General features: G+C 36.8%; 1 protein-coding gene across 1 annotated transcript in view; it reads left to right on the forward strand.

The window, feature by feature from the left end:
- LOC127449267 (carboxyl-terminal PDZ ligand of neuronal nitric oxide synthase protein-like) overlaps positions 1 to 20,755 on the forward strand; it is a 167,178-nt gene extending 146,423 nt beyond the window's left edge. Inside the window, exons 11-12 of the mRNA XM_051712588.1 lie at positions 5,780 to 6,089; positions 16,482 to 20,755. Of these exons, the coding sequence (XP_051568548.1) occupies positions 5,780 to 6,089; positions 16,482 to 17,058 (887 nt within the window). The 3' untranslated portion in view covers positions 17,059 to 20,755. The remainder of the gene's footprint in view (positions 1 to 5,779; positions 6,090 to 16,481) is intronic.
- Positions 20,756 to 22,943: the final 2,188 nt, after the last annotated feature.

A 22,943-nucleotide genomic window follows, 5' to 3' on the forward strand; every position in this document is an offset into this window, starting at 1 on the left:
TTTGCTTTCTTGCATTTAGTTTTATTCTGTGATTCTAAAAAGTGATATGTTGCAGTGTCTTTCCTGTATCTCTCTGATAAACTACTTGTCTCTTTAACCTCTCCATTCTTATTTTCCTGGTTTCCTCTAGCTCACTGTTTCTCTCTGTGTACCCGGAGTCATTTAGGGCCAGACAAGTGCACACAATTAGACTGGAAATAATAGGGTGTTAAGCAAGTGTTCCCACACACACAGGACATTGAAAGCACTCCCTGTGTCGATTTTTTCTTTAATGTCTTTTTTTTCCTCTATTTATGCACTTAATATCTTTTTATTTCCATGAAACAAAGTGGTCATATGGCTTCTGAAGACTCAGAATATAGTGCAAGAGTCATATCGGTTATTTGTGGAGCTTGACAGCCCAAAGTCACTTCCGTGAGACAACTTTTTTATTATTATTTTGTGTTCCATGTTTTAGCAAGCACAACTAATTAATATGTGACAAAAATCAGTTACTTTGTCATTGGCCTTGTCCTAGAATCCTATAACATATTATATGCATTAAAGAAATGGGATAATCTTCAACCGGTGATTATCACATAATAAACCCCAACAAGGTGGTCAGGATCACCCTGTCTTACATCACCCTAAAGGGGTTTATTTAGCGATAATGGCCAGCTGATTGTAGAGTATCCTGCTTATTACACGACTACTTACCAAATAAATAATTAAATAGACATGAAATATTGATTTAAGTTGAAATTAGGTTATTATGCGAGAAGAAAGAGACAGCAGAGTCTCCAGAACCAGTTGAATTTCACCTCCGGTTTGCGTCAGAGTTCTGTAAGGTGTTTATTTTGAATTTGAGTTGACATTTTTTATATTAACTTGTAAAGATCGCAGAGTGATATGTGAAGTAGGAAAGACGGCTTGCAAATACCCAGGTTACTGGTGTAATATCACTTTATACCCAGATGTGCTGTCATTATTCAGAAATATCAGACCGCTGAATGGGAAGATTGATCAGTCTGAATTGAATATTTAGAGAGCAGTGTAATAAAGTCATATATTTCATGAAATGTTTTTATTTTGACAAAAATGCAATCACGTAACTCAGTAGCTGTTCTAGCTTATATTGCGCCATGTGTGAAACCCGTTTCAGCACACCCCCAAAGTGTATTGTATTGTAAATGCCTATTTGTAAATGCCCATGCCTAAATCTGCCACTGATGTAACTCCATGACAGACAATTTTGCCATAAATCGATAGCATACAGTCATTTGTTTAGTCATGTTCTACCTATTCTAACTGATGCTCCCAAGATGATTACAAAACATTCCGACAATTTTTAATAAAACCTCATCTATGTTAGCCAATGAAATAATATTATCTTGGTTTTTAAATCAGCAGAATTCACAAAAACAGTGTTCAATACAATCAAATAAAAACATAAAGTTTGGACCACTTTTAAGTTTGCAAATTCATTTTATACATAAGACATAGTGACAATGCAAGAGTTACCTGATAGGGCAGGTCAATTGGCCCAAAACTCTCTCACACTGGACCTGGGCCCTTGAGCCCTGCTTGGCTTCTGGCAGTTTGTATTGACTAGTAACGTATTTTCATTGTTGCTACACTTAACTGGAATGAGAAGCAACGCATGTGTAAAAAAAAGTTTTTGATTGAATTTCCATTGATTTGCACTCATTTATTCCACAGAAGAGCCACACACCATGAAATTAAAAACTCCCATAAAAAAATAAAAACTATTAGTTACATTTTAACTACATTTTGCAGAAATACTATTGTATGCTGTTGATCAATCAAGTTCCAATGAATTCTTCCAAGACACACAGCTGCTGATTAAGTGGATAAGCTGTTATTATGTTGCATCATAGTCTACTTGAAATAAAACTGTATTTGATGAGATAAAATTGCAGATAGTTGCAATGTATAGTATGTGTTCCTGCTTGACATTGATGTGGCAGAGTCTTTGATTAAATATTGATTTGAAGTAGAATGAAAATGGGGGCACTCCAGCCCATTGTCTCCTGTTACGTTTGCCAGTTTTAGTCTGCTGAAACAGTTTTTTTTACTCTAATAGTAGGGAAATGCCATACAAACACTTTCCCATCTTTATTTTGTGTTTTCAGTGGACCTTTTTGGTCTCACCTTAATTGTACTGACACAGTTTGAGGTTTACCATCTTTCAAAAAACTAATTTTTGGAAATCCATTTTAGAGAGCTGTTGTATCAACCAGGATACTGCTCAAAATGACAACCCAAAAAAAGGTATGAGGTTATATTGCAATATATCTTATATAGTTTAGTTATCCCAAAATTAAACTTCTGTCATCATTCACTCCAAACACAAAAGCAGATGTTAGCCCCAGTCACCATTTACTTTCACTGTGTACAAAAAAAAAAGACTTAATGAAAGTGAAAGTCGATACAGTTCAAACATGTCTGGAACAACATGAGGGTGAGGAAATGACAGAATTTACATTTTTGGGTAAAATATACTTTTAAGTATCAAGGAAACTCAGCAAGGCTAAAATATGAAAGGGAATATTAGATAGTCCTAACAGTGCAGTTTACTAATGGAGTTCACAGCCCTTTCATTGTTACCACTGCCCCATTTTATGTGTGTTAGTGGTGGGATTGATAACAGGGAGTCACATGGTATAAATCCATTATGAGCTATAGAGACTCCACCTTGACCCTCTCATAGTGTGTTATCCTGGCCTAAATGAATTCCATTAAATGTATCACAGCTTTTTCTTTCCCCGTCTGCCAGCCCCTGTACTTTAAAAGATTCATGTTGGAAAGGGGGTTCAAATTAAATATTGATGTTTGACCTATCTTCTGCTGACCTGAACATCTGTTAGGTCAACCATATTGGAAATAATGGGTTAATAAAATACATTGTGAAATCTGTAATTTGGTCACTTCGGTTCACTTTTGAGTATTTTTGTGCGATTCTTAATTTAATTTCATATTTTAAAAAATATGCTCAAGGCACAGATTTAACTAGACGGCCAACTGAACATGTCTCAGAAGATATGGATCTGGATTTGGTGGAATTTTAAAACCGAAAACAGGTCAATATTTGCATTTTGGATAAGAAATGAACACACAATACATTGGAATACATATAATCTGTTATTAAATTCCTTAATCTGTGCATTGAATTTTCATCACAATGCATAGATTTAATTTTAACACCTACTCTTGGCCTATAGTCAGAATTAACATCTCTTATTTAGCAATTAGATCCATTATTTTATATTTATAACAAGTTAACCCTTTGGTGCTGTTACAGGTCATTGTGACCCAATTTAGATTTAGAGGGATATTCTGGGTTCAATACAAGTTAAGATCAGTTGACAGCATTTGTGCCATTATGTTGAATAAAACAAATACATTTTCATTAAAAAAAGTTGACATTTGGGTTACATCTGATCGCGGCTCTTCCACCTCCCCCACAGAGACTATGAGAACGTTTAAAAATTTTCAGTGTCTACAGCTACCCAAAAACCCTCAGTTCTTGTGGCACCCTGCACATGTGAACAGCTCAAGTGTGTATGTTCTCCATGTGCTGGCTGGATAACACTGGGTCCAGAGGTTTCCCTCCTACTGGGATACATCAGGAGCAGACAGCAGCTCATAAACCAGCCCAGAATACTGGCGTGTCAGGTATACGCTAATAGCATTTGCTACTGTGGTGGAGCCTCAGTGAGGTATTTTAAACTGCTGCCTAGAGCTACAGTACATGTCTGTGATAATAGCCAGTCCTGTAGAGAAATATTAACACTGACGATAAGCACTTCACAGCCAAAATTGGAACTTGATGATTTGCTATACTCCCATCTTGAAGAACACGTAAGAAATTAGCGGAAATGTGTGTAGGCCTTGTGCAACAAAAGTAAAAAGTATTGATTTAATGCACATTCAGAAAGCAAAGTGGAATATGCAGTTCTACTCTACTTTTTTTAAATGTAAAATGACCATAATGACGTGCTACTGCTAATCAATATGGGCAATGGTGCAGTCAATTGAATTCACAGATAACTGGCTGCTTTTCTTCTTACATTTTCTCTTCCCCAGATAGCTCAGCAGTTCTGTTGTTCTTGTTTAAGGCTTATAGTAAAATGAATTTTGTCTGATGACACACATTTTGAAGATCAATGCTTGTGAAGGCTTAAAGCTTTTCTTGTTTCCCAATGGTGTGCTTGGCAACGAAAGGCATACCAGTCACATGTGGTAAGTTGTAGGTTTTTTTTTTGTCTTTCTTCCCCTTGATTACCATGACAACAACATGCTGTTTTTAGCCTGTCGATTCTCCTCATTCATCTGTTTGCCTTGCATGCAGAGCCAAGACATTGTCAGCATCAAAATAACTTTGTTTTGTCAAATGTTTGTGTTCAAAAGCCTGTCTATCTAATCTTGTGTATGGCCCAGTAAACAGTATGTTCGTCATTAGAGACTCTCACAAGATAATGAGAGTTCTTTCTTCTTTATAAGTAACTGTTTAAGCTGCCTGAGTGTAACAAGCTGGAAATCACTATGCCACATCAAATGCATCAGAGTTCCTTGAATTCACATTCGATTAGAGCCAGGCTAATGTACAGCTTTTTATTGTAAACACATTTGAACAACCTGAATTGAAGCTGAAATTGAAACAGAACACCATGTCAGGGTTAGTTTTGTCAGCTGTTTATTCTTAACATGGGAAGTTGTTGTTTCTCTCTTTTTCTCTCGTTCGTTGGGATTCCTCTCTTCAGTCACATTTTGAAGGTAAAAGTTTTTGACATGTTTGAATTTAAATAATGACATAATAAAGTCGGGTTGGACAAAATTTAGAATTTAAGAATTGTCTCCCTTTTAATTCCTGAGTTGGAATTTGAATTGCGTTGACCACACCCCACAGGAAATCAGTTTGTAATTTGAATTTGAATTGGAATGACAGGAAGAATTTATTGAATTGCAATCCAAAGAAACTCACTGTCACACAACAAAAATATTTCAATAGTCCAGCATAATAGTCCAAACATCACAGTCCAAAAAAATATTTAGATAATTTTGACTAATTGTGCTAATCATTCCATTCGAATTATAATTACATTTCTGAATCTTATTTTGAAGACTCAATTCAAATTCAAATAATTCAGGAATTGGAATTTAAAGGTATTCATTTCAGTTTTGAATGGTGCACAACCCTGTTGTCAACAATAAAAATATCTCTGCAGATACAAAAAATAAAACATTCTTTTTTTGTCACTTGAAATGCTACCCATAAAATAATGGTTCTGAGGTAAGAACTGTTAATTGTTCTAGACAAATGCTCAGTTGTCTTTTGCCAGTATTGTTGTTTTTTTTTTTTTTTTGTTTGCATGTGATCTTGTCCATTGTTCATCATTTGATCTGTAAAATGCTTAATTACCATTGTGCACAAAAAAAAAGAAAATACATAGAAAGTTGTAAAAAATAATGGTAAATTTAATTGCTAAATGATCACCTTTACAACAGTTTCTCTTTCATTCCTAGTAAAGTTTTAAGCAGAATGCTTTTACATCTACACAAATGCAACTGAAGACACAGCTATACAGCTGCTTCACGCTTTGTAGCAAATATTGCAACCAAGAAACTCCAGAATATAAGATAATAGCTGTGGGATTCGCAGCTTGTAGCAAAGGCTTTGTTAATGTAGTATGAATGTTTCATTTTAGATATGGTAAATCTTACCTGTGCCTCACTTTTTCTAACTGTCTAAAATTATTTTTGTTGTTTTGTTCTCTAGTGGACCAAAGCATGTTTGAGAACTCAAACTTTGCGGAACAGCCCAAGCAGAATTCTCGTCCAGCGGGCAACACTGGCAGTCCAGCAGCCTCCACAGACACCTCTGCTCTGGCAGGATCAAAAACAGGTGGCAGCCAGCACCTGAAAAATGCCCTCAACTTGGGCAAAGCCATGGGAGCAAAGGTAAACGACCTGCTTCGCCGAAAAGATCCCAATAGCCTCGGAGACATCGGAGTCACAGAGGTCAATAAGAACGTGGAGGCAGTGTGGTCCAGCCTGGCTGAGATGAGCCACAGTACAGCAGGGAACAGGTAAAGATTTCATACTAACACACAGCTGCATGTATCAGTGCAGTTGTGCCTGCAGCTGTGCGGCCGTACACACTGTGTGTATGAGTGCTCTGACTGACCTGAGAAATATTTACTTTCAGAATATTTCACCAATCATGAAATGTGTCCTGTATTTCTGTTGGCTGTTTAAAAGAACTAGCAATGCCCAGTTTGCAAATTAACAATTCTTTTGAGTCGGTTCTTTTCAGTGAATTGGCCAAATGGTCTTGCAAAACGGTCTGAATCGATTCGTGATTCAGGACAGTTCGTTCAGAGTGCTCTCTCACTGAATCATTTGGAGCAGTTTCTCACACGGTAAAACAGTATGGGGATATTTATGAATACAGCGCTGGATACAGTGTAAATTTACCTATAGTCAACTGAAACAAAAGGCTGTCTTTTTGAGAGGTAACTTTGAGAAACTTCAGCTAGTACTCTGTCATGTGAACAAGGGGCTGTTCAAACCGAACGTGTTTTTGTGTCCACTCACACTGTTTTTCAAACATTTTCCATGTAAACATTCGCTAGTCAGAACATATAATGCAGAAAACAATGCTTTAGAATTGGTGTCATAATGCAGTTTGTCCAGCAGAGCATGCTCCGACTTTGACATTGTTTACAGAGCTGAGGTGGCTCTGCAGACAGGGCGGAGTTAAGCGGTGTCTTCTCGGTAAGTTGCTAACTAGTTTGTGAAATACATACTGGAATGTTAATAAACAATGACCCCATCATTTTCCTTTTTCAATATAGCTAATATAACGTTAATCCTGTCCCTTACATCCATGTCACTCATGTTTATCACATCTGTATGCTGTTAGCCAGCTATAGTTTGTCAGTGCAGTCAGTAATGTAGCAGATTGAAAGGTAAACATCAGAGCATCTTTTTGCAGCTCAGCAGACAACAGTGCAGTGGTGGATTGTGTCTGTTGAGTGTTGATTTCACGCTATGTTGTTATCTAGTTGGTGAGAAGCAATGCTGGAAAGTAAATAAGCAACGTCCGTCTTTTTTTCTCCGTGACAACGAGTTTATAGCTAACTAGCTAACCATGTAGCTACTTTCATTGCTTGTCAGCTGAGTGGAAGCTAATGTATAAACATGTATTCGCCAAACTGTTTTGTTCAGGATTCACAGTTTGGTACCCCCTTCAACCGAACAATTCCAGTCGTTGCATTTATAAAATGTAATATTTAAAAGTCTGGTTTTCCACCGTTGAAAGTTTCCCCTGAAGTTGAATAGCAGAATACGGTGTAACATCGCTGCCGCTGTTTATCTGTTGACACGGCAGGTGTAAATGCTTCTTGTTTTACAACCTGGCCCTAATTGACTGGCAGTATTAATATATTCAGCATTTGACTGATACTAAAAAGTACTACTGATGTTTATTTAGCTGTTTATTTTATTTTTATTTATTGTTTATTTTAATGGTCAGCATTTGACTGATACTGAACATACAGTACTGATGTTTATTTAGCTGTTTATTTTATTTGAATTTATTCTTTATTTTAATGGTCAGCAATTGACTGATACAAAACATATAGTACTGATTTTAATTTAGCTATTTATTGTATTTGTATTTATTCTTTATTTAAATGGACAGCAACTGACTGATACTGAACATACAGTACTGATGTTTAAGCTATTTATTGTATTTGTATTTATTCTTTATTTTCTCAGTGTTCATTTCTAGAATTTGTTGACAATGTATAATAATAATGTCAAATATTCTTTGATAAAAATATTTGTTTAAGAAAGCAACCTTCTGAGAACCCAACAGGTTTTGGATTTTTTATGAAAAAATAAACAGGCCTACCGATCTTGTTTCACGCTCTCACTCACAGACACATGCGAACAAACGAGTTAGGGGCCGTTCACACCGAATGTGTTTTTGCACATGTCTGTTCTGTTTTCCCATTGTTTAAACACTTGCTGGATGGATGTCTTTGACATTTGCACCGCGTCTCGCTTTTTCTTCAGTGTCAAGTAAAAAAAAAACGTCATTTTCAAAAACGCATGTTGAGACACCTGCACTCTGTTTCATTCTTTGCGATGCGTTTAGATTGTTTTCAGTGCAGTTGTCACAAAGATTCAGTAATCTGAACAAGTTCAGGCTGCATAGAGGGGACTGTTGCATTGTTTTATATTATTCCAGATTGTTCTGCATCAGGTGAAGTTTCAGCAAATAAACGGTAAGGCAATGCTTTTTTCCCCTTCTGCTCTAGTGTACTAAGGAGCTGCTGTGCCTTGTTAAAACTGTGTATGTTTACTGTTTCAATACTGTTAAGAATGTTGCCTATATGCTTACATAAAATACAGCTATACTAGGAGAAGATACAGTTGTGCTCAAAAGTTTGCATACCCTTGGAAAATTGGTAATATATGTACCATTTTTAAAGAAAACATGAGTGAGCAGGCAAAACACATTTCTTTTATTTCTTATGGGATTCATATTCAACTGCAGGTTATAACAGAATGGTACAATCATAAAACAAAACATGGCAACAATGAAAAAAAATGAAATGACCCCTGTTCAAAAGTCTGCATACCCTTAGTTCTTAATACTGTGTATTGCCCCCTTTAGCATAAATGACAGTGTGCAGTCTTTTGTAATAGTTGACTTTGAGGCCCCAAATTCTTGCAGGTGGTATAGCTGCCCATTCATCTTGGCAAAATGCCTTTAGGTCATGCAAAGTCTTGCATGAATCGCACGTTTGAGATCTCCCCAGAGTGGCTCAATGATATTAAGGCCAGGAGACTGTGATGGCCACTCCAGAACCTTCACCTTTTTCTGCTGTAACCACTGGAGGGTCAACTTGGCCTTGTGCTTAGGGTCATTGTCATGCTGGAAAGTCCAAGAGCGTCCCATGCGCAGCTTTCGTGCAGAAGAATGCAAATTGTCTGCCAGTATTTTCTGATAACATGCTGCATTCATCTTGCCATCAATTTTCACAAGATTCCCCGTGCCTTTAGAGCTCACACACCCCCAAATCACCATCAGTGAGCCACCACCATGCTTCACAGTGGGGATGGTATTCTTTTTACTATAGGTCTTGTTGACCCCTCTTCAAACATAGCGCTTATGGTTGTGACCATAAAGCTCTATTTTGGTCTCGTCACTCCAAAGGCATGTCAAGGTGTTGTTGGGCATATTGTAACCAGGCTTTTTTGTGGTATTGGCACAGTAAAGGCTTCTTTCTGGCAACTTGACCATGCAACTCATTTTTGTTCAAGTATTGTCGTATTGTGCTCCTTGAAACAACCACACCGTCTTTTTCCAGAGCAGCCTGTATTTCTCCTGAGGTTACCTGTGGGTTTTTCTTTGTATCTCGAACAATTCTTCTGGCAGTTGTGGCTGAAATCTTTGGTATCAAGAGATCGCAGAATTTTCCACTTCTTAATAAGTGATTGAACAGTACTGACTGTCATTTTCGAGGCTTTGGATATCTTTTTATATCCTTTTCCATCTTTATAAAGTTCCATTACCTTGTAATGCAGGTCTTTTGACAGTTCTTTTCTGCTCCCCTTGGCTCAGTATCTAGCCTGCTCAGTGCATCCACGTGAGAGCTAACAAACTCATTGACTGTTTATACACAGACACTAATTACAATTTAAAAAGCCACAGGTGTGGGAAATTAACCTTTAATTGCCATTTAAACCTGTGTGTGTCACCTTGTGTGTCTGTAACAAGGCCAAACATTCAAGGGTATGTAAACTTTTGATCAGGGCCATTTGGGTGATTTCTGTTATCATTATGATTTAAAAAGGAGCCAACCAACTATGTGATAATAAATGGCTTCATATGATCACTATCCTTAATAAAAAACTTTAAAAAAATAAAAAAAGTTTTTGCATGATCAGTCATATTTTCAAAATTAATGCCAAAATTTCACAATTTCTCCCAGGGTATGCAAACTTTTGATTGTTTTTTTTAAGCCAAGTCAAATATTTCATGATCCACTGAATGATTATTCTAGTAAGAAAATTAAGCATGCAACCCCACTCTTGATATTTCTGAAAATTCTTGTTTCGCTTAAATTGGTATGCTGGTAATATCATTTGTAATGGAAAAATTGCATAGAAGCATTTTCACTAGTGACCTCAGACTTTTGGACCCCACTGCACATTGACTCCTGAAAAATGCCAGATGGAATTGTTATTTAAGCATTTAGACCAAAAAATATGCAACAAGACGAACAGGAGAAGAACAAGAAACTTAAACCTTTAAGATGTAAAAATTGTGCATGCTTGATGGCAAAACCATGTCATTTTTTTCATATCCTTTGGTTTGAGTTTGCTCTTTCGATATTTGTCCTGTGAGGCCTCTAACAGGCCCTAAAGATGATAGTCAGGGGTACATGTGTATTGATCCATACAGTCAGTCTCTATAGACCGTCAGTCATTGTGCCAGATGGCTCACACTAGCCGATCATGTTCCTCCATGGCAGTTCACATTAAATGTCTTTGAACTCTGTTATTATATGAAAAAGCCTTGAGTTACTGCTGAGATTGACTGACATTTCTTTGAGAGGGAAATAAAACCTTTTCAGACAGCCATGCATAGCAACTGACTCTGCTATCATTACCAGCAGCCTTTAATGGAATGTACATGTGTCTGTTTGAGCGAGTCCATGTGCATCAGGCTAACGCTGACTTCTGTCAAGGGTTCGGTTAAATTGGCTGGAATCCTGTGTGTAATTTTACAAGTTTTGGTTTATTTAGTTAGCTTTTTTATTTTATGGAAATAATTCCCATATGCTCATAATTATGCAAGAGAAACACTATTGCTCTATTCCAAAACCTAGTGAGCTGCCTAAAGAGGGAACATTTTAAAGCACCATAGGTGTGCTTCTGACGCGAAGGCTGTTCTAAAAGGTAGGAAACTTAATTATGCTGCTTCTTAAGATACCTTGTTTTAGCCCAATTCTAAGGCAGCATCACGTACAGTATATCCTTCACAGACAAGACAATTTCATAATGCATTCAACTATCTTAGTGGAAAAATAAATCAAAGATGGCAGACAACCAAGAGAAATGTTGATTATAAATAAACATTTCATTTAATATTAAAAAGTATTAATAGTACATTTGTATTTTACCCAATATTTGTATGTGCTATGTGTTAAGGTGAATCACAGTATTGTATAGCTTAGCAACATGCACAAACTCTTGTGAAATCGATTATGAATTGAGTCTTCCATGCAGAGTGCTAGAGTGGCACAGAGTGGCTGTTTAAATAGAGAGCTCCAAATCGGTCAGTTATGAGGTTTCATGGTGGTTAGGATGCTGCCTTAGAAAGCTAAGTACTGTGCAAAATTTGTAGGCACTTGGGAAAAATGTTGCATAGTGAGGATGTCTTAAAAAATAATGCCATAAATAGTTTTCATTTATCAATTAACGTCATATAAAGTCCAGTAAACATAAAAAAGCTAAATCAACATTTGGTGTGACCACCTTTGCCTTTAAAACAGCGCCAATTCTCCTAGGTATAGCTGGACACAGTTTTTCTTGGTTGTTGGCAGATAGGATGTTCCAAGCATCTTGGAGAATTTGCCACAGTTTCTCTATCTATTTCGGCTGTCTCAATTGCTTCTGTCTCTTCTTGTAATCCCAGACTAACTCAATATTCAGTGGGGGGCTCTGTACGGACCATGCCATCTGTTGCAGGGCTCCCTGTTATTCTGTTCTATTCTATTTGCAAAAGAAATGTTTGGGAGTCTAAAATGTATATTTCCTATTGACACACTAAAGCTGAAAATATAAATAACCATCTTAAGACAAATGTTTTTGTGAAGCATCTTATTTGCCTAAGACTTTTGCACAGTACTGTACATGTTAAGAGAACCCATGTGAGGAAAAAAAATCAGTTTTTAAGGCATTTGATGCAAATGAAATAACACGTCCTCACTGCTGTTTCTGGATTTTTTCCTCGAGTTCCTGCAGTGTTCTGTGCTTTAGCGCCACCTGTTGACACATGATCCAAAGCTCATATTTTATGGTTCAGGGCAATTCATTGGCCGGTAAGGAAATAAATGACACACTCACTGTCAAAAAAAAAAAAAAAAGGCTTCGCTTTCAGCACTATCTGGTGAGAATGTGTGCTCCAGGTGAGAAAGTCTTGTTAGTAATCCATTGTTTCGATTCAAAATATTAATTACAGCGAAGATTCGCGTTTGGTGTGCAAAGGCCTTAAGGGTGGGTTGCAGAAAAAAGGGTTAAATTAAGGAGAGTGTAGAGCTAATCCAGGGTTTGTTGATGGGTCAGTCCATCTCAAGTTGTCCAATACAGGTTGCTTGACCATTTTTATTTATTTATAAAAAAAAATATATATAAATATCTTTTGCGTGATTACCTCTATGTATTGGTATTGCAAAACCACCATTTTTTTATTTTATTTTTTATTTTACTTGGTTTAACCATGACAGCCATCTTTGTGTTATGGCACATGACAAATTTAGGTTATACAGCTGTTTACAGAAACCTCGATATCTCAGCTCAGGATGGTCCTAGCTCCTTGGAACAAAAACTGATATCTAGAGCACATTACAAGGTACATGTACATATATAAACATTTTACACATTCTTGTTCCTTAGACAAGTTCCTTGTTCCTAATGTAATGCTCAAGATTGCTCAGAGTAGGGGGGCCTGGGTAGTTCAGCGAGTATTGACGCTGACTACCACCCCTGGAGTCGCGAATTCAAATCCAGGGTGTGCTGAGTGACTCCAGCCAGATCTCCTAAGCAACCAAATTGGCCCAGTTGCTAGGGAGGGTAGAGTCACATGGGGTAACCCCCTCGTGGTCGCGATTAGTGGTTCTCACTCTCATTAGGGTGCGTGGTAAGTTGTGTGTGGATCGCGGAGAGTAGCTTGAGCTTCCACATGCTGGGAATCTCCGTGGTGTCATGCACAACAAGCCCCACATGATAAGATGTGCGGATTGATGGTCTCAGAAGCGGAGGCAACTGAGACTTGTCCTCCGCCACCCGGATTGAGGTGAGGAACCGCGCCACCACAAGGACCTACTAAGTAGTGGGAATTGGGCATTCCAAATTGGGAAAAAAGGGGATACATTTTTTTTTTTTTTAAAGATTGCTCAAAGTTCCACTTTTAGGGTCAATTTATAATAGGAAGGGTTTGAGTGTCAGTCTTAATTTTTTAGGGGGTACCTAGGTAAGTATAGTGTGCATGCAGAACATTTCACGTGGTCTGCCACTGCGAGGATGATCAACTGTCCTTCCTGTCTCCCTGTAGCGCTGTCTTAGGCGTCTCACAGTACAGACATTGCAATTTATTGCCCTGGCCACATCTGCAGTCCTCATGCCTCCATGCATCATGCCTAAGGCACATTCACGCAGATGAGCAGGGACCCTGAACATCTTTCTTTTAGTGTTTTTCTGAGTCAGTAGAAAGGTCTCATTAGTGTCCTAAGTTTTTATAACTGTGATAACCTTAATTGCCTATCGTCTGTAAGCTGTTAGTGTCTTAACGACTGTGCCACAGGTGCATGTTCATTAATTGTTTATGGTTCATTGAACAAGCATGGAAAACATTGTTTAAACCCTTTACAATAAAGATCTGTAAAGTTATTTGGATTTTTACAAAATTATCTTTAAAATACAGTGTCCTGAAAAAGGGGCGTTTCTTTTTTTGCTGTGTTTATAAGCATATTTCTCTCTGAAATTTTGTGGGAGCGTCCGGTGACAGTAGTCAATTCGGCCGGTGTAATTTTTCTGAGAAAATTTTGTTCATGGGAACCCACACTTTATCCTCAGTAGACATTTTGAATGATGTTCTTGGTCCAGGTGGATGGAAGAATTTTACAAAAACATCACAGTTTTCCACGCTTATGTCCTCAACCAATGGTGTGACTTTAACGCATTGAGTTTCTTAGCCAGAGAAACAGAGAATTCATCCCTAGGGAGAACGACAGTGATCATATCTGCTCTCTCAGTCATAACCCACTGCTTAAAGGTGATGTTATCAGGAAGTCATCTTTGTCTGACTCTTCAAGCATCTGCAGTAAGGCCTCAATTCCTGGACACTGGTCACACTTGTTGAGCATGCAGTCATAACTGTTTACGTTACAGACTAGAAGTTCCAGCAGGTCCTTGTAGTCCACTTTTAGCTTTGCTGACTCAACCATCAGCTTGATGTTCTGATGTTGTGTGCAGACACAGACAGTTTGAGTTCCAGATGCTCCTGCCAGCACACACCATTTTGGCCTCAGTTCACAAAATTTGTATCTTCCTATCTTTAACTCTGGGTGCTGATTTTTAAACTCCACATACAGTTCATTAAGGTTACTTAAAACTAAACTCTTTTGTTTATGAACTTTTTGAAGAACACTTTGATAGATCATGCTTCACTGTTGCCAATATCAAAAGTAGTAACATTTTAGACCTCACTGACAAGCATAAGCTATTGTATGTCAATCATAAACATAATTACTGTAAGATACTTTTAATTTTTATTATATGTTATGCTTATATTACATCTGTTCATTTCTCAAAATGCATGAATAAAGTAGGTTTTTCCCCAGATTTCTACTAGCCCTAGCTCTGCAAACAATGGAATCTCAAACTCAAAATGTATACAGCAGAATGCTACTATAGATGACTTGACATATCGCCCCCATAAAAAAATAAATAAGAGAAGTCTCAACCCTGAAATGTTCTGCATGCATACTATACTTACCCCCTAAAAAATTAAGACTGAGACTCGAACCCTTCCCATTATAAACTGACCCTAAAAGTGGAATTTTGAGCAATCTTGAGCAATACATTAGGACTTACATCTGTAAAATGTTTATATATCTACATGTACCTTGTAATGTGCTCTAGAGATCAGTTTTTGTTCCAAGGAGCTAGGACCATCCTGAGCCGAGATACTGAGGTTTCCGTAAATGGCTGTATAACCAAAATTTGTTGTGTGCCATGACACAAAGATGGTCGTTGTGGTTAAACCAAGTAAAATTAAAATAAAAAACGGGTGGTTTTGCAATACCAATACATAGAGGTAATCTCTCAAAAAAATGAGGAAAATTAAAAATGGTCAAGCAACCTGTATTGGACCACTTGAGATGGACTGACCATGATCCAAGTTTTATTTTAATTTGAGGTGTTTTGCACCACTTAAATTTAAATATGTTATAACAAATCAGAGATAAAAATGTTAGTTTCTGATTAAAACCTTTACCTGCAATTAACTTTGTCTGCCATGATGGATTCTGAACCTAGCTGTAGATCATTGGTACACAGGGCTGTAGCGCAGCAGCGTTTGCAGTGCCACAAACCTTAAAATATGGCAGCATAATTTAAGAAAAAAAAGACAATATGAAACAAGACACTAGTGGCACGGGTCTAGGATTGACCGCCTGCTTTCGAATCAACAACACTATTGTGGACAGAAATTAACAGCCCAGGCTACATACATAAGCAAGCATGAAAGAAAAGACTCGTTAAATGCAGAATTATTGCTCTTCTCTCGCATCTCCTCGAGAGACCCTCCTCTGTTCTTTACAGGTCTCCCTGTATGTACAGGATGGGGAAGCGGGTGATCACGCCAAAATCAGGATCAAAACAATGTTTTTTTTTAAACAAGGTTTAAAGTTTGGTGCAACAATTTTCTGATAAACCTTGATTTATTCTAAATTTAACCTAAGAGATTAACTGAGCTAGCAGAGGTTGTCCTTATGGCTTTCATTAAAATTCATATCAGACTAAGTGCAGTTTTCACTGTCATAACATTATACAGCAAACTGTGCATTTACAATAAACCAACTCCTTATCTTCCCTAATTAGGCAATTATTACACAGATATGTTGCATTCTTGAGGGAATTATGCAGTTATCATGGTAGACTTCATGGAACATCTTTATTGTAAACTCAACATTACAGGAAATACACTGTATATAGAATAGAATTCTTGCTCTTATTAACTGCAGGCATATTGTGTGATTTGGAGTAGACAATGACATAATTGCATCCAGCTACTTGGTTATTTGTTAAGTCTTATTTTTTATTTCCTTCCCAAAGTCGTTTCCACAAAACAAAACACTGACAACAGTAGTGATTTTCCAATTTTATCCACTGGAGAGGTGCAAAATATGGGTCGTCTAGGTTTCTTTTCTTCCACCTTTTAATCCTGCCCAAAAATGGTCATATAAATTAAACAAAAAGACTATTCGTTGACTTATTCTTCATCTTTACCCTGTTGTCTTGATATTTGCTGGGGTATTACATTTACCTTTAATAAAATGTATTCAAATGAAGTGTACTCTTGTATTAAAGAGGAAAAGGCCTGGTATGGGGACATGATTTATTGCATTAAATCGACATCCCTACTCTTTATCTGTAACAAGTTTTTCTCTCACACACAGTCACATCTCTCTGGACTCCTTCCCTCGGTTAGATCCCCCACCTCCCACCAGCAAAAAGCGTCTTCCACGTGCCTTGAAGACCACCCAGGACATGATGATATCTTCTGACCCTGTAGTAGCCTCCCCCGACTCGTCCTTCATCTCCTCACCTGACAAGACTCCCCTCATCTCCAAAGATAAAGCGCAGCTTCAGTCAGAATCAAACCCAGACGAGCCCAACCTAGAGAAACCTTCAGAACCTAGTGACCATGTCAACAGCCAGATAGAGAAGAAGCCCAATTTTGAGCTAAAAAATGAGCCCACTGCTGTGGTGGCGGATGGGCTTAAAGAGGAAAATGCTGAGGACGTAGATCAGCCACTGCTTTCTGTTCCTGATCTGATTCACAAAGACAGTCTGGACCCAAAACAGAAACTGGCCATTCCAGAAACTAGAATGGCTTCCACCCCTTGTCCAGGCAAAGGAGGATGCCGCATTAGCGTCACTGAGGGGGAAATGTTGGGAAACGGCACAGTGGATTACCAGACCCTCAGTTTGGAGGGTGAGGAATCCCACCCCGACCTGCTCTCATTTGAATAACCTAACCTTCGTTCCATGATCACCTCCATTCATCATTAGTTTTCAAGAGACAATATGTGTGACTGGAGCGAGACAATATGTGTGACTAGAGCGCAGGATTCTCCAGGCATCAACAATGGGGAAAAAATCAGTATGCATTGAGAAGACAGGTCAAAAGTGGCTTTGAATCTGTCAGTAAAACTGGCCAGACTTTGTTCTACTTTACCTTTTGTACATTTCATTTTGCCTTTATAGCAAAGTACCACTGATTGTACTTTCTTTGTAGCTCAAATCATACAAATGATGAAAATAACTATTTTTGTTTTATTGTAGTACCATAATGCCTTTGAAAGATTGTATTGTTAAATATTTGTGGACCTGTACACAAAATAACCATGAAAAGTCATTTAATAGAAACCAAAGTCAAAACTATACTGTAATACCTCCAAAAAGCTGTCTTTGCAGTCTCTGACTTGAGCAGCATTTCATGTCTTATACTGTATATGTTCTTCTTTAATTCATATCAGTTTGTTTTTACAAGCATGGCAGTCCCACTTGATATATAGTATAGGTGTCTTTAACTACCATGTACTTATACACTTAAGCGTGAGGGGTAGAGTTCGAAGTGATGGTTAGGGGTGAGGGTGATGGTTTGGGTAGGGTTAGGATCTCTACAGAACTCCAAATAAAGAACAACTTGTATGTACACAAATACATTGTATAAAATGTAATTAAACACACCTAATATAAAGTGGGGCCGGAATGGCTTAATCATTTATATTTTATTTTACAAGACATTAGTTGTATAAGTTTTATGACCACATTTCTGACCTTGGCTCAACACTGTGCTCACATGTCATAATCTTTGCCAGTATGAGCAAATGCACAACTGAACTTGGATCAGTCTATAAAGCATTATGCACCTAAGGCCAGCAGTTTGAAACTGCTTCCTTTTTGTTTTTGGCTAAGCATTTCATCTTGTGCAGGACACATTTCACAATGACATCTAGATCAATGAGAAGACATAGGGTTCGCTACCTTTGTTAGAAGTGTCATAATGATTATCTTCAAGGTGATGAGGGCTCGGTCAACATGAAGGTATGCAGAGGGGCTCTAAAATTCCATGGAATGCCATAACTCAAACACTAATCTCAGTCCTTGTCCTCTTGTTTGTGTAGACATTCTGACTCCCATGGCATTCTCTCAGGGCTGTTCTTTATCCCAGACAATAATTTCTCTAAGGAGAATTCGGGACAAATCTATAGCTAGCAATGCAGATATTTACACCCATTATTTATGGAGATATATTGTGATCCTGCGTATATGTAAAAGTACTAAGATGTTTTAACTTCAAGCTACACATACTGAACGATGGCAATGAAATAGTTATGCAATAAGTCAGTGATGAAACATTGTATGTGAAAGATTATTGAATTAAAGTGTACTGAATACGTTTCTGAAAAATAACTTAAAGGGATAGTTCACCCAAAAGCACAAATTCTGTCATCATTTATTTGCCTTCATTTTGTTCCAAAACCATATTCCTTTTTTCTACAGAGGAAGAATGACAGATGACAGAACTTTCATTTTTGGATGAACTATCCCTTTAAAGCTGCAAATCCTAAAAAGTGATAATGAAATAGCTGTTATGCATCATGCAAATGAAACATTGTGCGTGAAAGATATTTAACATGGGTTTTGAGTTGATTTATGTTAAATAACTTTAGTGCATTATGCAATGGCAACATAGCATGAACTCATATTCAGGTGCTTTATGAATTAGATCTGTTTCTATATGATAATATGTTTTGGTTTCACTACCATTGTGATGTCTACTTTTATGAATGAAAAATATATTTATCTTGCATTATGTTTTAGCCATAGTTTTCTTACGCATTTTAATTGTTTTTAGGGTTGAGAAGATTCCTGATGGAAAAATAAGAATGTTGTAACTTCTGTGTGATTGATTAAAAGAATGTTCCGGGTTCAGTACACGTTAAGCTCAATCAGAGATTATTTAGCAGAGGTGGGCCGCTTTTATTAAAATGAATGGGAGAAATCGGAGCGCCCAGGTATACAAGCTGAGAAAATCTTGTTTTTTTAGCGTAATCTGATGTAAAGAAGCACAAATTATGATACCAGTGTTGTCTGATTTTTCTGCTGATTTGAAATATGTTCTTTGATCGTAATCTTGACCATACGTTTTGGAGATTTCGGTCTTTTCCCATTCAAGTAGACATGAACTGCACTGGTATGACTGGAAATAGTCTCCCGAGAGTGTTCCAAAGATGGCCAAGAGTAGACTGACTTTGGCTCAGTCGACATTATTTGTGGCATAATGTTGATTACCATAAAAATTTATTTCGACTCATACCTCCTTTTTATTTTATTTTTTTCAAGAAAAGCAAAAATCAAGGTTACAGAGAGGCACTTACAATGAAAGTGAATGTGGCCCATTTTTGGAGGGTTTAAACAGAAATGTGAAGCTTATCATTTTATAAAAGCACTTGCATTAATTCTTCTGTTAGAACTTGTGTATTATTTGTTATTATTTGCTGTAAAGTTGTTTAAATTGTCATTTTTATAGGCGTTTTAGGGTTTGTTGTCATTACATCATCATGGTAACAAAGTTGTAAAATTGGCTTTAACTTTACACAGAAAAGGTTAGTAAGTGATTTTATCACACTAAAATAATGTTTACATGCATGTCCGTTATGTCTTATGACTATACTTTTGAAACAGTATTTTAATTTTTAAAAATTGGCCACCATTCACTTCCATTGTAAGTGCCTCACTGTAACCTCAATTTTTCCTTTTTTATAGAAGAGGAGGGCCGAGTCTAATTACATTTTTGGGGTTATCAGCATTATGCCACAAATGCTTTCAACTGGGCTAAACTTGCATTGAACCCAGAACATTCCTTTAATGTATTTTTCTTTTTTTTTTTATTTAATGTAAATTATTTGTTTACTTTTTGTCAATGGTCTCATCATTTTTACAATTCCATATTTGAATGAAGGAAAAAAAATGTTGAAGGAAAAAACGCACGTATATGAAGGTTTTATGAGTACACTGAAATGTATTTAAGGATATCATATGTTCAGGCTGGCTATATTAAAGTGATTTTTCATTATGCAAGCTGTCTGCTCATGATGCAGTTCGGGCCTGGGTGCCTTTATTTTCAGTAAATGGTTTTATTATTTTTCATTCAAGGCAATTTACGCAACAGAATTTTCAGGGTCATTGCCTCTGCAATTAAATGCCTTGCTTAAGGACTTGACAGCAATAAATAAAGGGATTGAACTTCAAATCCTTTGTGTTATCAGCACTGACACTAAACCATTAGGCTACCATCACCCTTAGTCCAGACAAAACTGTCTGTATATCTCAATCTACCCTGTCAACCATATCAAACACAGTTATTATTTAAAAAAAAGTCATGTACTCTGCTTAGCACTTTCACACAGCCAAAATATATCAGCTCGTTAATTACCTGAAAATACATAGTTTTGTATAATACTGTTTTTAGACTTGGTTATTTGGAGTAGGAATTTTTGTGATGTGTTTTGACCTGGCCTGTCCAATTCCTCAGCTTACAAGCAAAATGTCTTTACATTTTCAAACAATTTATCTTCATGATTTGAAAATATGTGTGGTAGTCTTCAGACAGCCGCTCCGAAAACCTTAAAATATGGAAATAAAGAAAACTGAAGTTTTATCCTGCATTCAGTCTTTTCCTCTCAACTGAGAACAGAAATACAATGTTAACAAAGAGCAAGCAACTAGAAATACTTTTGGATTTTGAATTCGGGGCAGTGGGCAGGATCTTTCCACATCCTCTATCCCGTTCTGTGACAGCCTGCTTGTCTATTTTAGTCATGTCCTGTGTTTTACCATTTCTTTTTCTAAAACAGAACCTCTACAATTGATTACTGCCATCTAAACATCCTGTTTTGACTGGCTACTTTAAGGGCAAAGATAGATTTTAACCTTCCTGTGCTGTTCAGTCTTTGACCAAAATCACTTTTGCTGATTTAATAAAAATAGTTTCCTTTATCTGAGCGGTACAAGACTTGGTGACTTTTCCTCCATTTGCCATCTGAACACGCACAAAAAAAATCTTCATTCGATAAGCCCAAGTTGTAAAAATGTGACACCTTTACTGTTTGAAGGCAAAATGCTAAACTTTGACAAACAATAGTTTGTTTATGTCTAAATATAAATCCAAATGCATCACTTGTGATAAAATGTAGAATTGCTACACAGTAGGTGGCCGCACAGAACACTGCAGCCATCTACTGGCTATTACTGTCATAACATGATTTTCAAGTCATGTTATTTTTCTTTTTTCACCAAATGACAGCAGTTTGCCCCCAACACATGACACATTCTCATATTTTCTTCATGTTTAAACTTATAAAGGTGTGGGTTTTACTGTAGTGAAATTATATACATTTGCTTATTTGCATATGCATTTGCATTTAAATAAGATCTAAATGGCATAAAATCCCAAAAGGCGTGCATAATTTAAGTCTCTGAATAGCAGGATTGAGCTGAAGTTAAGATTTGTCATAGTGTCGGGGATAGAAATAAGGGTACAAGTATTGCTGACAATAGAGTAATAAAATCTCTTTGTCAGAGGAAAAGGGTTAGTTGACATTTTAATATATGAATGAAATGAAAAAAAAAGTAATGGAACCTAGTGAAGTATCTGGGTTGGTGTTACAATGATCATAGGTTCACTTCCACATATTGTAGGTGTGATCAATTCAGTAGAGCTTTAGAATTTGTGAGATTCTCTAAACATGACAATTTCCAATGTTTCTTCAAGGATACCATTCTTGCAGTTGATGTACTGTAAAACACTGTTGAATAAAAGCATATTAATGAATGAATAAAAGTTATTGTACACTAACCGCAAGAATGGTATCCCATGTTTAGAGAATCTCACAAAATGTAAAGTCCTACTGAATTGATCACACCTACAATATGTGGAAGTGAACCTATGATTATTGTAACTCCAGCCCAGATTCTTCACCACTAGGTTCCATGCCTTTTTCATTCATTCATGTCTGACTTGCTCAGCATATCAAGAAGCAGTGGAACTGTACCCAAATATATTTGTCATCGAGATTCGGGCAAGGCATTGTATTTATCACATTTATTTGGGCTAACATTGTGTGCTACTAGATATTTATCCAGTACATTTAGTTAATTGATATACTCATATAGATGATGTTTGGTACTTTTGGTGGAAATGTGACTATAAGGGAGTGTTTAGATCAAATAAAACATGTTTCACATTGGACATATCGCCTACTATGAGACTTCTTAGTTCAGTGAGACATTAATTTAGTGCTAGTTTCCTTGCAGGATGTGAAGAATGCATTGTCAGAATTCATTTGGTGTGCTTGTACATCTCTCTTCAGGCTTAGAACTGTTTGTGTGAGATTTTTTTACATTTTTTTCCTTGTCTTTCTTCCAGTCTTGTTTTTCCATTGAGTATTTAACCTTTTTTTCATCCTAAAAACTGCTTATACAATACTTATATGCTAGACTGAATAATTTGCTCACTACTATTGTTCCAGTGTTTTATAAGACATAAACTATACTCAAATGTTCTGTCATTGTTTCAAGTCCACATTTTAGGTCTGGTTAATTTTCTAAAGAGAATTGGTCTATATACAGTATAGTATATACTATAATAACAATAGTTTTGTCAGTTATTTTATTTTTTTGGAAACACTAATTTTACTAATTGTAAGCATGATTAAACACTTTTCTTTTTCACAATAATGAGTGTCCAGTGGACCACCGACCACAATCCAGACTTCCTTTATAGTGAATGAGTATCCCTGTGTAATACGTCCCATGTAAAACTGCATGCACTTATTGTGTAATTCATT

Source organism: Myxocyprinus asiaticus, chromosome 12 (assembly GCF_019703515.2).
Source record: "Myxocyprinus asiaticus isolate MX2 ecotype Aquarium Trade chromosome 12, UBuf_Myxa_2, whole genome shotgun sequence".
In the NCBI taxonomy this organism is placed as follows: domain Eukaryota; kingdom Metazoa; phylum Chordata; class Actinopteri; order Cypriniformes; family Catostomidae; genus Myxocyprinus; species Myxocyprinus asiaticus.